At 38.4% G+C, this 15,471-nt stretch overlaps 1 protein-coding gene across 1 annotated transcript in view; it reads left to right on the top strand.

Annotated features, from left to right (window-relative positions):
* The window catches only part of PRKD1 (protein kinase D1), a 314,111-nt gene that overhangs the window by 275,853 nt on the left and 22,787 nt on the right, over positions 1-15,471 (top strand). Inside the window, 1 exon segment of the mRNA XM_040620799.1 lies at positions 15,421-15,471. This exon segment is cut by the window's right edge and continues 6 nt beyond it. Within this exon segment, the coding sequence (XP_040476733.1) occupies positions 15,421-15,471 (51 nt within the window).

The raw sequence follows: 15,471 nt of genomic DNA, 5'->3' as shown, positions 1-15,471 counted from the left end.
TTCCCTCTCTCGCTGGCTGTCTCTCTCTCTGTCGAATAAATAAATAAAATCTTTAAAAAAAAAAAAGTTGTATCTTGATTTAAAAAAAGACATAGCAGATTTGAAATTACTTTTTTTCTATTCATGTCAGTAAAATAAGGATAAAAAGGTTGTTGTTTTATGATTAGGGATATCACAGAAAACTGAGCTTTTACAAGGAGATGGTAACTATATCTTACAAAACTTAGAAACTTAAAATTTTAAAGTAAATAGTATTGATATATTTAATATACTAATGTGGACTTGTTCAGTCAGAATTACAACACTAGCACTTGTGTTTATGATACAATGTGTGAAAGCATTTTGGAATTTAAAAGGGACTAAATATAGAATACATACTATAGACAAAAATACATAAGAATTTTACAAGCCATAAATTAAATGTGTCCCCTGGCACTTACCTCCAAAATTACCTCTATTATCCTGGTTTCTCTGTTGTGAGGCACTCCTCTTCCCATTCAGGTCTCTCTTCACTTAAACACAAACCAGCAGCCACATGCCGTCTCCATCCGTCCAGGCTGCCTTGCATAGGCACGCCCGGTTCTCGCTTCTCTACGGCTGCGCTTTAGATTCTGTTCTCTTCTTTCCATTCTTGTTCATAAATTCCCTTGTCTTTGGTTCCCACGGCTATCTTAAAGAAAATGCAAGGTCCTTTTGCCATCCCCTTGTTTTCTCCTTCTGCCCACCTGTCACCTTTGGCTATTTTTCAGTCCTTATGCAGCATTGAGCATTTGTCCCCCTATCCTTACAAGATCGTATTTCTCCTTGCCCGCTAGTTCCTCCAACCTTCTTCCTGAACTTCTCCTTTCTTTCATCTAACTGGCCTCCGCTAATGTGGGACTCATTCTCGCAGTGAGGTCATCCACATTAAGAGCTCCTTTGACATTCCTTCCCAGGTCGTTCCTTAATTTATCTTTGAGTTCTGATCTTCCAGAGGCACTTGAGTCTCATATTTTTGACCTTAGGACATCTCCACTTTGCTGGGCCAGTCTTACCCCAAACCAGCCAGCCTAAAACCAAACACTTAATCCTAACATCTTTCCCTGCAAGATACTCTCTCCCTAACTTTGTTTTGCTTTCATTCTTCCAGTTGCTAAGGCAAGAACCCTTTTCCTCAATTAATAAAAATGTTAAGTCAATCATCAGTACCTGCGAAGTACTTCCTTCCTTTACACAAAGCAATTTACTGAGTCTCTGGGCCATATAAAAATGAATGAAACCTTTGAAGATGTTTATCATCTGTCTGGGCAGTCAGATACAAGTAACTACAAGTCAGGATAGCTGTGGAAGCATAGTGAAAGAAATCATGGATTATGATGGAGGCCAGGATGTTGGAATCAGGGAGAGCTTCCAAGAGAAATATGGCATTGGCGAAGTCCTGAAAGATTTGGTTTTGATAACCAAAGAAATGTTGGAAAGGCTTATTAGACTGAGGGGCCTACCTTAGTAAAATAAATATTCTATGAAAAATGAGTAGAAAAATTTAGATCATTTTAGAAGAGTAGCTTTCAAACATTTTCCCTCATGTATCCTCAAAAAGAATTCCAAAAAACGTTGTACCTGGTTGTATATTTTTAAGATGACAGCTAGAACTGTTTTATCAGACATTTAAAGAGTTTTAATTTTGTACTGTATTAAAAATATTGATATTTAAAAATAAAGCTAGTATATCACTCCTTTACAAGTATGTACTAGAATCTAAATATCATAGACATTTGATATACTTTACCAACCATTTAAAAAAATATGTGAATGGGCTCTTCTTTAACAATATAATTCACAATATTCCTTGTTTTTCTTTGAATATATTATACTTTTCCCACAAAATTGTATTCTAATGTAATGTGTTCTTATACTTGAAAGTCTTTTATTGGTCCCCTTTCATAATTATTTACAGGAAAAATAAGCATATATTTTAAATTTTTTGATCACAACACTTTAATAAATGTTTAAAGCATTCTTTTGGGTTCAGTTATCATTACAATTATTAGTAAAAACTTTATTCTATGAAATTTTACCTATACTTGTTAAACATAAAAAATAAAATGTTGCTGAAAATACACTATTTATTGAGATTGATTTTTTAATTTAGTTCATAAATTGATGTGTGAATATTACTTATCTTTTGAATTAGAATTTAGCAACCATTTTATTTTTTTTAAACTATAGGAGCCAAGTTGTAAGCCCAAACAAACAAAAACAGTGATTTATCTTCGGAAATTCATTTCAGTTCTCTCTCCGTTAAAAAATCCATTAAATCTCTAATTTTGATGGAAGAATGAATTAGAAACTAAGTTACAGATGAATTGATTTCCAAGTTAGAGTCATTCACTTCTGACTGGCACAGTATTTCAAATTTTCTTTCTACTTTTCTCTCAGAGGATTTTTCTCCCCATGGCAAGGCACTCTAGTAATATTTGGAGTGAGTGAGAAGCATCCGTAGAAAGGAGGAAAAATTATTATGAAAGGAAACATAGGGATGGAGAATTTGAGAACTACACAGATATTTTCAGATCTGCATTAGAAGTTATTTGTGGACTGGTATTCATTCATTCATTCCTCATATATTATTGAGTGCCCACCATGTTCCAGGCAGTAAGGATACAGATATAAACAAAACAGATTTTCTCAAAACTGTATAAACAAAACAGATTTTCCTAAAACTATGCTCTGTTCACATAGCTCATAAAAATCTTCCTGTTCCCCAAGAGTATGCCTACTTGGTTAAGAGACTGCTGTGGTGGGACATAGTGTGCGGTAAGACCAGGAAATGGCTTTCATGTGAGTTCATGGAGAACCTTAGATATTGTGCCAAGGTGATTGGATTTTATTATGCTTGGGTGATTGTAAGTTATTGATATGTTTTGAAAAAATGTTATCAAATAGCATTTGGAGATGGCATATTATAGAGAAAAATGTCTAAAGGCAAGAAAACCTTGTTGGAGGCTATTTGCTATTTTCAGCTAGTAGTGACAAAGTGCCCCTGTTCCTCTTCTTTCTTGCTATGCAGTTGTCTTGGTTTCATCCTTAACATTTCTCTTGGCACTAGTCTAGACCAGACCTTTTTTTTTTTTTTTAATTTTATTTATTTATTTGTCAGAGAGGGAGAGGGAGCGAGCACAAGCAGGAGGAGTGGCAGGCAGAGGGAGAAGCAGGAGAACAAGGAGCCCAATGTGGGACTCAATCCCAGGACCCTAGGATCGTGACCTGAACAGAAGACAGACGCTTAACCCCCTGAGCATTCCTAGACCAGACTTTTAAAAATTCATGCCTTGATTACTGCAGTGGGTGATATTCTGATAGTTTGGTTCCCCACTCCCCCAACTCCACTCCGTCATCATCCTGCTGACACTGCCTTTTCCCCTGGTCCGTCCTGAAGACCACAATCAGATGAGTCTTTAGTGGGTTTCCATCCTATCCCTTCCTAGCTTAGTAGTTTTCTTATTTCGTCAAATCTGTATTTAGCATTGTAGGTGATCGTGCTGGACCTTATCACTTCTATTCAACTGAGTCCTCCATTTCTCTTCAAGTTACTGTTCTCATCATACTCTTAACCTCTGGCCATTGCTCAGCTTTTAATTGCAAGCCCGGATGCCCATCTTGGTTTCCTTGGTTTATTCATGTTTGATTGATCTTCAAGATGTATCGATCCTCTCTGACTGTCTTGTGCTCTTTTCCATATCTCCTGTTTACTTATGGTTTCTTTTTTTTTTTTTTTTAAAGATTTTATTTATTTATTCGACAGAGATAGAGACAGCCAGCGAGAGAGGGAACACAAGCAGGGGGAGTGGGAGAGGAAGAAGCAGGCTCATAGCAGAGGAGCCTGATGTGGGGCTCGATCCCAGAACGCCGGGATCACGCCCTGAGCCGAAGGCAGACGCTTAACCGCTGTGCCACCCAGGCGCCCCTACTTATGGTTTCTAGTCTTCATATAAAGTAGTAATACGTATCGAATGCTTCTTATGTCATGATTAGATTAGAAACAAATTTGAAAGTCTCAGCAACGCCTTTTCAGTTTTCACAATGCCTAGCACAGTAGTAAAGGCATTACAAGTAATAGGTTAACATTTGACAAAATTGTCTTAAATCACATACTGTATTAAATTTTCAGGGCCTTTGTTATAAAACCTTTTGCATGAATCATTAAATTTTAGGAGAAAATTATGGTATTTGATGAGGAGGAAGAGTTTGTAGAATGGCTGTTAATTGTTCCCGATGTTACAGGCTGTCTCAAAAGCTGAATCCTGGGGGGGAAAATGGGCTTTGGGTGCAAAGGAAGTCGAGAACATGTCAGAGTGACATGTTAAAGACAGTGGAACCTCAAGATCAAGAGGGGATTTGGTAACATAGAACTACACTGTGGTGGTACATGGGTTTAGAGAAAGAATGAGCTACAGGGGATGTCCTGCCAGTCAGGACAATAAGGAATCGTCAAGGCAGCTTGTCAAGGTGGATTTCATAACAGGCGGACGGAACACTGAGAAGAGAAGACTGACCACAGGCAGTATTCAGAAATCCAGACAATAGGCTGAGATGGGTTGTGAGATCATAGTGAGGAGGCTGAAGTGGCATGGAGCCTGAGGCATACCAGTTAGAACAGGCAAGACCCCAGTCCTAAATGGATTTGAGTCCACAGAAAGAATTAAAGCAATGTGTGACACAGCATTTAAAGAACATGAGTTCTGGAATCAGATGCCTCAGTTCAAAGCTCAGACTCATTATTTAAGAGTTCTTAGGAGCTTGGATAAGTTACTTACATCGTCTGAGCCTCAGTTTCCTTCTCTGGAAAACCTCATAGAGATGTTATAAGACTTGGATATGATAATTTTGTGAAACTCTAAGCAGTGCCAGATAGTAAAGGTTCCATACTTATTAAGGTGTAGGTTGTAGAGTCTACTCCACTAGGTTGTAAAGCCTAGCTCCTAGAAACCAGTTCCAATAACTTGATATTGAATTCCCTATATAGAGAACCTAGGAACACATTGTTTCATCATAACAAAGAACATGGTTGACTCAAAGCCTAGACTCAGGCTGAAACGTACCTTAACATATGCCTGGCCCCTGATGGGTGCTTAGTAAATATTTATTGAACAAATGATGTCGCCACACTGAAGAAACCAGGGGAATACGGAATTGCAGAGTGTGCCAATAAGATAATAAAGCATTCCTTATTATTTTGTCTAAAAACATGGCAATTTGTCTTCATTGAGCAAGATGAAATATATATGTCTTGTAAGTAAATGGCTTTGTTCTCTTAGTCTAGAAGGGTGATCAGGAGGTGGAGAAGAGGTGATCATGATAGAAAACCAGAGAATATGGGGCGCCTGGGTGGCTCAGTCGTTAAGCGTCTGCCTTCAGCGCAGGGCATGATCCTAGGGTCCTGGGATTGAGCCCCACATCAGGCTCCTCTGCTGGTAGCCTGCTTCTTCCTCTCCCACTCCCCCTGGTTGTGTTCCCTCTCTCGCAGGCTGTCTCTCTGTCAAATAAATAAATAAAATCTTAAAAAAAAAAGAAAAAAGAAAAAAGAAAACCAGAGAATAATACTGCTAAGCATGGGTGGGAAAAATGAAGTTTTGCAGACTGGTGATTTTTTTAAAAAATCATGAAGGAGTCAATTTTTCTTTCTCTAGAGAAAAATATGCAAAATTTGATTTCTTTTAGTGTGTAGGGAGAGGTTAGTTTATACTTCTATCGTTTCATGTAATATGTTTACTGTATTTCTTCAAATATTTCTTTGTATTTTATTGCATGAAGAATTTTCAAGGAATTGTTTCTTTAGATAAGACACGTTTTGCAGCTCTGAGGTAATCTTGTTATCTTCTGCATGTTCCAAAAAACGAAGCCCATTGATTAGGTATATACCTATCAAAAATAGAGGAAAAAAGGAAACAAAGATCTATTATAAGAAAAGGAAAAGGAACTTAGAAATTTTTCCAAATATATATCGTGTTCTGTAAGAAGTTAGTCACAGTGAAAACTTAGTGTCAAAAAGCCAGGTTCCAAGTCAAAACTGTTCCTTTTCCTTGGGGGTGGAGAGGAGTAAATCTTTTTAAACCTTGATTTCCTTAATTATGAGTGGGAATTCATCTGACTTCCTGTACTTGGTTTGCAAGAATGTTTCGGAGAACTAAATTACATTATATATAAATTGCTTTTTAAATCAGTGTTCCCCAGCATATTTTTGGAAGAACACTAGTCTTTTGAGTTTCTTCATGGAAGGGGATGGGGGGTCAAGATTCCCTCATTAAGACAGTTTAGAAAATACTGTGTATGATATCCAGGTCACCCACATCTTGGAAGTGAATACAATCTTTTCACTTATTAAAGCCCCATAATTAAGAACTTGTTTAATTTTGAGAATATGCCAATTAGACACATTTTGGCACCGAAAGCTTACACAAATGTGAAATATCACCATTTGACCTTTTTGCACATAACGTTCTGTCTTCTATTCCTGTCCGGTAGACCCTATATACTCACTCCACTTCCCATTATCTGATATATAAGACGTCAGAAAGATTATGTGTCTGCGCAGATCATTTAACACTATAATAGAATGTTATGCTTTCTGGAGTGCTGGCATCTAAATATAGAAGCTGGGCTACAGTGATATGATTTGTTAAAAATTACACTTGAAATCTAACACCAAGACTAGATTGGATTTATGCACTCGTATTTCTAGCCAGATAGATGAACAGGAAATAAAAAAGTGTTCCAGATGTGTCTCCATTGCTATGCATTTGATAGCAAAGTGAAAAAAAAAAAATCCAGATATTTGAGCCATTTTCGCTTTTAAATACAATAAGCACATCTTGATTTACAAATTTCAATTTTTCTATTTTAACAACCATGCTTTAATTCTTGCCTTTCCCCTAAACACAAACTGAGTAATAGCATGGAAGAAGGGGGGGTCATATTTTATGGGGGAAATGTTGCTAACACTGATTTTTTTACGGTATTGATAACTCGTTAATTTTCTGTCTCTGAAGTCTTTGTTGTTGGCTGTCAAATATCAACACATTTTACCTAGTCAACTTGGAATTCTGGCCTTAGTTAGGGGTCAAGGGGTCGGTAATGGAGTACGTACAAGATCCTTTCTCTTGAGGGTCTGTCCCAGATTCTCCTGATAGAAATCACTCCCCCTTCCCCTCAAAATTACAGTATCAAATTCACCCATATATAGACATTAATTCCAAGGAGACCTCAGTGTATCAGTCCAGATGACAGACTTAGGACATCTAGATTTTTTTTTTTTTTAATTTTCCATGTACCTCTAATTTGAAGGATTCCTGGTGATGGTTGGAAAATATCACGTATCTTTATGCTATTTCCACCTGATGAAAAGTCAAAAAAATCTGGAAACAGTATGAGAGAAGATGATGGGAGGGTTTTTTTTTTTAAGTATTGTTTTATATATACTCTCCCTTCTCCCCCTTAGCTTCTTCTCTTAGAGGGAAAGGAGAGGGCTCATTATATTTATCATGTGTTCGCAGCAACCCTGGAATCTAAAGCTAGATTGAAGCATTTCCAGAATTGATGAAGAGAAGAATGACTCAGAGATGTGTAGATAAGTCATGCATCAGACCTCAGCTGATTTTCTTGCTGTGCAAATATTAAATTGGTCCTTTCTCTTTTTCTTTTCCTTTTATTTATTGGGCCAGTGTTACTTAATACAAGACTCAAAGCTAATTTAAGATGTTGTGGTAAACTGTGCATTACAAGCTGGCCACCTGCAAGTTGACTGTCTTGAGAGCCAGGCACGATACAGGTATATCTCTTGTTTTTAGCAGTTAATGAAGATACTTCAGCTTACTGTTTCTCTCACAAAATTTTGGACTATATTAAACTAGCATCAATCTGTGCTAACTACTGCTACAACCGAAGTAAATTACATTCCAGTTCTGATGGATGGTATGAGCAGATTACCAAAAATTACATGAACGTTTCTGAGTTCCAGGAGTCCAATGGATTCAATTTGATTGTGGCCCCATTGATCTAAATGTCTAAAGAGGATGGATTGTTATACCTGGTCTTGTGGTTGAAGTAACATCATATGCATTTATTCCTCTGACAGTGCATGTTAGCTTTATTTTGTTCTAGGTTATTACCAACGTACCTTTCTAAAAGTTCGCAGATGAAATTTGCCAAAAATGCTAAAAGATAACTAAAGTCGGAGCCCATTTAAACTGTAGACCTTTTGCCAACTGAGCATGAAATGGGCACATGTTTATACACAACTAGGTGATCGCCATTCTTGCGTAAGGCCAGGAGGGCCTTCACCTAGTGCAACACAGCCCTCACTTGGCTGACCTCAGAGTAGCCACACCTCTGCCATCACTGAGGTCTACAAGCACAGCAAGGGGAAAGATGGGGGAGGACACACTGGCAGGTGCAAGTCTGTGGCAGTTCACACTTACCCTGTAGCCTCTGTTAGATGAAAAGCAAAAAGAAATTTTCTTTGCTGCCACTTACTATAAACTTTCAGGTATCAAACCAGAGAGAGAAATGTGACCCAGATCTTTTTAAAATGATAGAAAATCTGCCTAATAATAATATCAGTTAACCTTTACTATGTACCAGGCATGAATTCAAGTATTTTATACACATTAAATAATTAAGTCCTACTTACATTTCAGAATTAGACACATTCTTCTTATACCATTTTACCTAGAAAGAAATGGAAGTCAAGAGCTGGGAAGTGCAGAGCTTATATACACTCTGGCAGTCTGTGTCCGGGGACTGTGCTCGTGAAATTAAGTACCACGCCTTGAGACTTTCCTTGTAGTCATGCCTGCTCTGGGTTAAAGCAAAAATGGAGAAAGAGGTGGGAGTCCAAAGGCCTTCTCTACACGAAAAGGCAGAAGTATGGTGATCCTTATTATCTGAATAGCCCATTTTCATTGCTTTATTTCTCATCCTCAGGACAATAATGAAATCCTAGGAAATTAGGTTTTCACAACTCATGTACGGGGATGGAGGTTGGCATGGAGGGAAAGGGATAATTTGGAAGGAGTATTCTGATGGTGGCCTTTAGCTGCTGCTGCTTTGCTTCTCTCTGGCTGATGACTCTTGCCTAGTGGCCTTTGAGAATGAGCTGAAACTATGAATATCTCCTTATTGAGAACTAGATATAAAATAAATACAAATCACCCAAAAAGCAGCAAAATTATGGGTTTCTTCCTATCAAAGATGCTGAAGTATTTACGAGAGCGGTAGCCAGAACTCGTATATTTTGAAGGAGTGGTATCTGGAAACCACCAGGATGTCTTTGTCATTCCCCTGAGACTTCAGAAAATCATTTTTCGACTCACACCAGTGGTGGCATCTCTGATATTAGTCGTCATCAGAATCCTGAGATTGCTTACTAGCAAATTCAAGTGAAGTTACAATGAAAAATTCATGTACTGTATTCTTATATGAAGAGAAGATATCAGCATATAGCATATCTGATGCAAAATGTGCTGACTAAATATGTTGGATATGCATTATCATCTCTTCAGTAAAAGCATTTAAATCCTAAAGAATGTTATCTATATACTAAAAAGTAAGGAGATATAGAAACTCATCTTTCAATCAAATTTACAAATTTGCATTGGACGTTTAATATGTACCAGGCACTAAGCTTATACTGACTAGGAATATAACTGATGAAATATAGGCCTATGGAGCTTGTAGTCTTGTTAGGTAAGCCACACAGTTTCACCAGTAACTGAGTATGATGTGTTAACTGTTCTGAAAGAGAATTTATCAAGGATTGAGGGAAGAGGGTGGAGAGACATCCAAGTCAGACTTTGGGAATCAATAAAAGCTGCCTGACCACTAAATATTCATGCCAGGCAAATGGTCCAGTTCAGGCTGAGAGAAAGTATATATGAAAGTATAGAAAGGAGAGACAGAATGATACTTGTTGGAAAATACTTTACTGTGGCTAGAGGGAAGGGTAGATATGTAGGAGAAGAAGAAAAGAAGCTGGGGAAATATTGGGGTGGGAGGAGGATAAGTAGTTGTTGGTGAAGGGTCCTGTGTGCCACGCTAATGGGGTATATCTACTCCTGAAGCTAGGGGTGGTTCCCTTATGAACTGGAAGTTAGATGGATCAGAACCACAGTGGCAGCCCCTTGAGGAATGGGCTGGCGGAGAGCAAGACCTAAGACAAGATTGCTTGGGAGGCTGTGGCCCATCCCCAGGAAGGAGATGAGGCTCAAACCAACGCATTGATGGTTGAGGATGAAGGCGAGGCATCGGTGTGAGAGAAATTAAGGGGATGAGCTCTAAAACTTTCAGAGACCAACTGGTTGTTAGAAGTGAGAGGGAAGGGAGTGTTCAGGATGACTCTCGGGTTTCTGACCTAGATGACAAGCCATTTACCAAGAGAGGAAATACTACCAGAAGAGTGAGTTTGGATGGAAAGACACTGATCCCATTGTTGGCATCATTCATTTATATGAATAGACCTAAAAGACACTTGGATATAAGATTCTGGAATTTAGGAGAGAGAGCTGAGCTTCCCTGATCAATTTTGATATTATCTTTACTGAGTCTTATAATCATCTGCTTTCTACAATGACTTTTGTAGCATCTTTCCGGGAATTACATACTATTTCCCCTTTATAAGGCCTCAGATAATGGTGATTTCAAGCGGCCTTGAATGAAGTATAAATTGTAAGAGAATGTGATTAGAAAATGGATTAGAAGGTGTGTGTGGTCTTCTGTCAACCCGGGCAAACGGGCAGTAATGAGGATCAACAAATCCATTGCCACAGTGCTTTACTTCTGAGAAAGGCACCTCATGTCTCCACCAGTACCACTGTGTAATGGAATATTCTTCCTTCTGTTCTGCATGCCATTTAGAATTTAGACCTTGGACTCATCACTGTTAAGTTTCTTTCTTTCTGTCTCATTATGAACTAAATCATTCAGGTGTTTGATAGAAAAGTATTCAGAAGTCCCCATATTAAGGCTGTATTGCTCCTAAATAACCTGTTAAAAAGATATGTTGATTCTAATTCTCTTTCCTACCTCTCATATGTTTGAGTATAATAATCCTAAAGGCAGAATAAAGAAGGGGAAAACATGACACCTTTAACTTACCACAGCTAAATATACGGAATGAATACTCAACTTCAGAGTTGAGGATTTAAATAAAGCAACACTATTATAATTAAAGAATGTAAGTACTAATGAAATATTGTTTAACATGAATCCAAAAAATATAAAATAGAATGTATGCATACACTAAAAATGTTAATTAGTTAAATCCTTATTTTTTTTTAGATAAAATATTATAACTTTTATAAAAGCTTTTGCTTTTAGTGACTAATTCCCATTGATTACATAAGAATTTTCTAGGCAACTTGAATCAGGAAAATTTTTGTCTTGATCTCCAAACGGTATTTCCTCCAGACTTCAGAATAATTTATATTCACCCCATGGATATGTCATCAATCTGTTAAGTGTGAATGGACACTATTCTTTCCTGTACTTGACCAAATGTTTCATTTCCTGAAAATTAAGTTACTTAAATGCAACAAACAGATGGCCAGAGAGTCCAGTAGTAGATTACTCTGCCATGAAATTTATTATCTGAATTCCTGAGGTAGGCCTGAGAAGTTAGCACAATTCTTTCTGAACACTAGTCTGCCATAGTGTTACGGTCATCAAGTCACTTTTAAGTTAATTCGGTTACTTTGGACATTAGCAGGAAAAGTTGAAAAGTTATTTCATATTTTATATAGAAGAGTAAATTTGTGAACAAGTCACATGGACCACTTGGGTTGAAGCTTATCTTAGGGTTACCCTTAGGGAATTAAAAAGGTAATATGAATTATACGTGAGAAGAGAAAATAATGCCTTGAAATTTTTTTTATTTCCAGTCTCCAAATATTATCTTCTCTAGGGTAAAGAAGTATTCATCAGTATAATATGGAGAATATGGATAAATAAGGCATGATTCTTTTTATTCTCTTTTCTTTTGTTACTGTCAAATACAAAAACAAATTTGGTCATTTGGTTCAATGCAAAAAATACAGCTCATGAGTAAGCATCTGTGATGGCCTTATCACAGCTACACAGGATGAACTTTAAAAATGTCAACTTGTTATATATCAGCTCTGCAGGAAAAAAAAGTAATTTTGCTCTTGGAAAGATTTTTCAACTACCACTCAATGTATTCTTTAGCAAACCTATAAAGCATAAAGATTTTTATAAAAGAACAAGGGCCAAGTGCAGCAAACATATTAGTCTAAACTTTTCTAAAACATCTTTTTACCAGTTGAGTATAAATGACTTTTAGTCAGGTGCTTTTACTGAATTTTTTATAAATCTATATATCTAACTATACTCAAATAGTTAAAAATAGCAAAATTTCCTCTTACCCTTTTCATAAAGATGTTAATAGGGAACACTTTTTTTTTTTTTTAAGATTCTATCTATTTGACAGAGAGAGAACACAAGCAGAGAGAGCAGCAGGCAGAGGGAGAGGGAGAAGCAGGCTCCCCTCTGAGCTGGGAACCCAATGCGGGGCCCAATCCCAGGGCTCTGGGATCAGGACCTGAGCTGAAAGCAGACACCCAACCCACTGAGCCACCCAGGTGTCCCAGTAGAGGATATTTTAGAGTCCTTCAGAGTTTACAGTGAACATGGCACAAGATAGTTGACAGTGAACAATCTCATTAATCTGTTCCATACTTTTGGCCTAGAACATGCTGGGAATACACCAAACAGATAAACCCATTTAAGTCCTCACCTCTGTATAGGGGCTCCTTAAGTCATGTTGTAGAATAGGGAAAAGGAAAAAGGAAATACACAGGACGTTAGTACTTTTGAGACCTCACTTACTTAGAGGAATGCAAGTAGAAGCACATGAGAATCAACATTGCATATGTATTTGGATAATTTAGGTAGGACCGCTTCCTGGCCATTTCCTGACTTCCTCTTCTCCGCCACCCTTCACTGCCAAGACAGGGTGTACAGAAGCAACACCATTTCTGTTCTCCCCTGCCCTTCCTTGAGTTCCCTTTACATTGATCTTCTTCACACTCCAGCTTTTCCTGGGTTCTACACAGGAGACCCCTTGCCTTGCTACCTTCTTCTGTCGGTCTCCTGCTTTCCTATTCATTGTTCCTGTGCTTCACCCAGTCAACAAGGCCTTGATCATTTAAGAAAGCTATGCTCGGTGGCTCAGATGGTTAAGCGTCTGCCTGCAGCTGAGGTCATGATCTCCAGGTCTTGGGATCAAGCCTCACATGGGCTCTCTGCTCAGTGGTAAGTCTGCTTCTCCCTCTCCCCCTGACATTCCGCCCTGCTTGTGCTCTCTCTGTCTCTCTCTCTCAGATGAAAAAATAAAATCTTAAAAAAAAAAAAAAAGCCAAACTCTCCAGAACACTGCTTAAATGCTTAAAGTTAGAGTAAATAGAGAAAAGAATCAGTTCAGTAGATACTCAAAGAGGAAGGTACACTTAGCACATTTCACAGTGAACTTGTCCCAGGAGAATCATAACTCAGGCAGGACTCTCATGTCATTCTTTTAAACCCTTTTCTTTCATCACTGATTTAAAAGAGGACAGCTGAAATGCCTGGATACCCCAGGGGCTGGTGGTCTTTCCACTCAGTGTGGCTCTTAGATCCGGGAAGGGGATTCAAGCCCATGTGGCAGCCTGGGCACAGGCTCAGATAGGAGCAGTGCCATCAGCGGTACTCCATACCGCATATCAGACACATTCATGGAGTCGTTCATCGGCGTCTCCCACTCAGCGATCTGTCACCCCCACAATGGTCAAAGCCCAGCAGCTGTCCGGTCTTACTTGTAGCCAGTCAGGACAAATGAAGTAGTCGTTTTGTTCATCTCCCCCTCTCTCCATGTGCTTCAGCTCTGACTCGGGAGGCCTAGTCTATCCTGCAGTAGCCAGTTTTGACCAGTGAACAGTGTGACAGTTTCAAGAACAGGGACTCCAGCCCTCTGGAGGTGGAAGGCTTTGGGGTAGATGTGTAGACATCTGCTCAGACCACATTCAGAAACTTGCTATTCCCTGACCACATTAATGGTACAGGATTGGGCACCAAGGCACCCAAATCAAAAAGACCCTCAGATGTCTGAGGTAGAGATCAACACGGCCTAAGTAGGGGCAGGTGTCCTGAGAGACGGGTTATCATCATGGGAGCTTCTGCCAGGCTCGGTATCTAGTTCACGCAGGACTGTCCTTGCCCGTGGGCAGAAGGAGGGCAACAACAGTGCAGACTCACCTGCAGCCCCCTCTGCTCCTCCCCAGCTAGTATCCATCCATGAGGTCATTTAAATAGCGAGCCGTCTCAGGTTCAAGAAGTTTGTGAAAATTTCATTTTACATGCAGTTTTATCACTGAAGGAGAATTTTTTTTTTCTAAAATCATTTATTTATTGAATTTTCTCTGTTCAGCTGTTAGCACATTTCAGTTAGTCCCTGATTTTTTTCTTTAGGTAGTTTGTGTTCGTGATTTTTTTTTCTGTTTCTCGTTGAAATGTAAGTGGAATGTATAATAGTTCTTTTAATGTTAGGGTATTTTGTTGTTGCACACGGAAAAAAAAAATAAAATAAAGGTCAGATGATCGAAGGCTTTGTTGAGGACCCCACAGCAACATTCAGACTGAAGCATCATCACAAGGGTCCATCTAATGTTAAGAGTAATTTTACTTGACATGTGTGACAATTAACATGTCAAGCCGAATGCAGCCTCTCATTAGCCATTGCTTTATTGTGGAAATATTTATTGAGTGCTTGAGAACCATGCAGGACTACCATGTAGCATGGGGTACCAAACAAAACATGGGCTCAATAAATTTTTTTTTTTTTTTTTTTTTTTTTTTTTTGCTGTTTTCCTGGCAATCTTCACTCTGGGTAAGAGCGTTGGTAGCAAGCTACTGCAGCTTCTAGTAGCAGAGCAATTGCGAAAGGTTTTGACTAAAGTGCTTCCTCAGTGCCGTCGGATGCGCTGCAAGTACGGATCTCCTCTTGTCCACATTAACTTTCCACCAAGTGTGTAGAGATGGCCTAGTATGCTTATTTAGGGTGGTATGCTTAATATTGGAGATGATCCTGAGAAATTACAGATTTCTCAATATGGCATTCTAATTAAAACCTAATTAGCAATTCACTGTGCTGGAACTTAGGTTTTTCAGCATAGAAAAAAAAATAATTTCACTCTGCATAGAAAGTAAAGATATATTTTTTGGAGACATTAGAATTTCAAAAATATAAGGCAGCACATGTGGAATTTAGAAATGTTAAAAATCTGAAGTGTGGGTTTCTCCATAGCTTTAAGCTTGAATGGTTTTATATAATCAGTGAGCTTGCCAAACAGTATCAAAAAACTCATTTTCTTCAAGTGCTTTATTTATCTTTAATAGAACCTTCATCACCCTGGTGTTGTAAATTTGGAGTGTATGTTTGAGACGCCT

This window comes from Ursus maritimus, unplaced genomic scaffold (assembly GCF_017311325.1).
Source record: "Ursus maritimus isolate PB19 unplaced genomic scaffold, ASM1731132v1 scaffold_36, whole genome shotgun sequence".
Lineage (NCBI taxonomy): Eukaryota > Metazoa > Chordata > Mammalia > Carnivora > Ursidae > Ursus > Ursus maritimus.
Note: the sequence above shows the minus strand (reverse complement) of the source record. Positions and strands in the feature narration are given on the sequence as shown.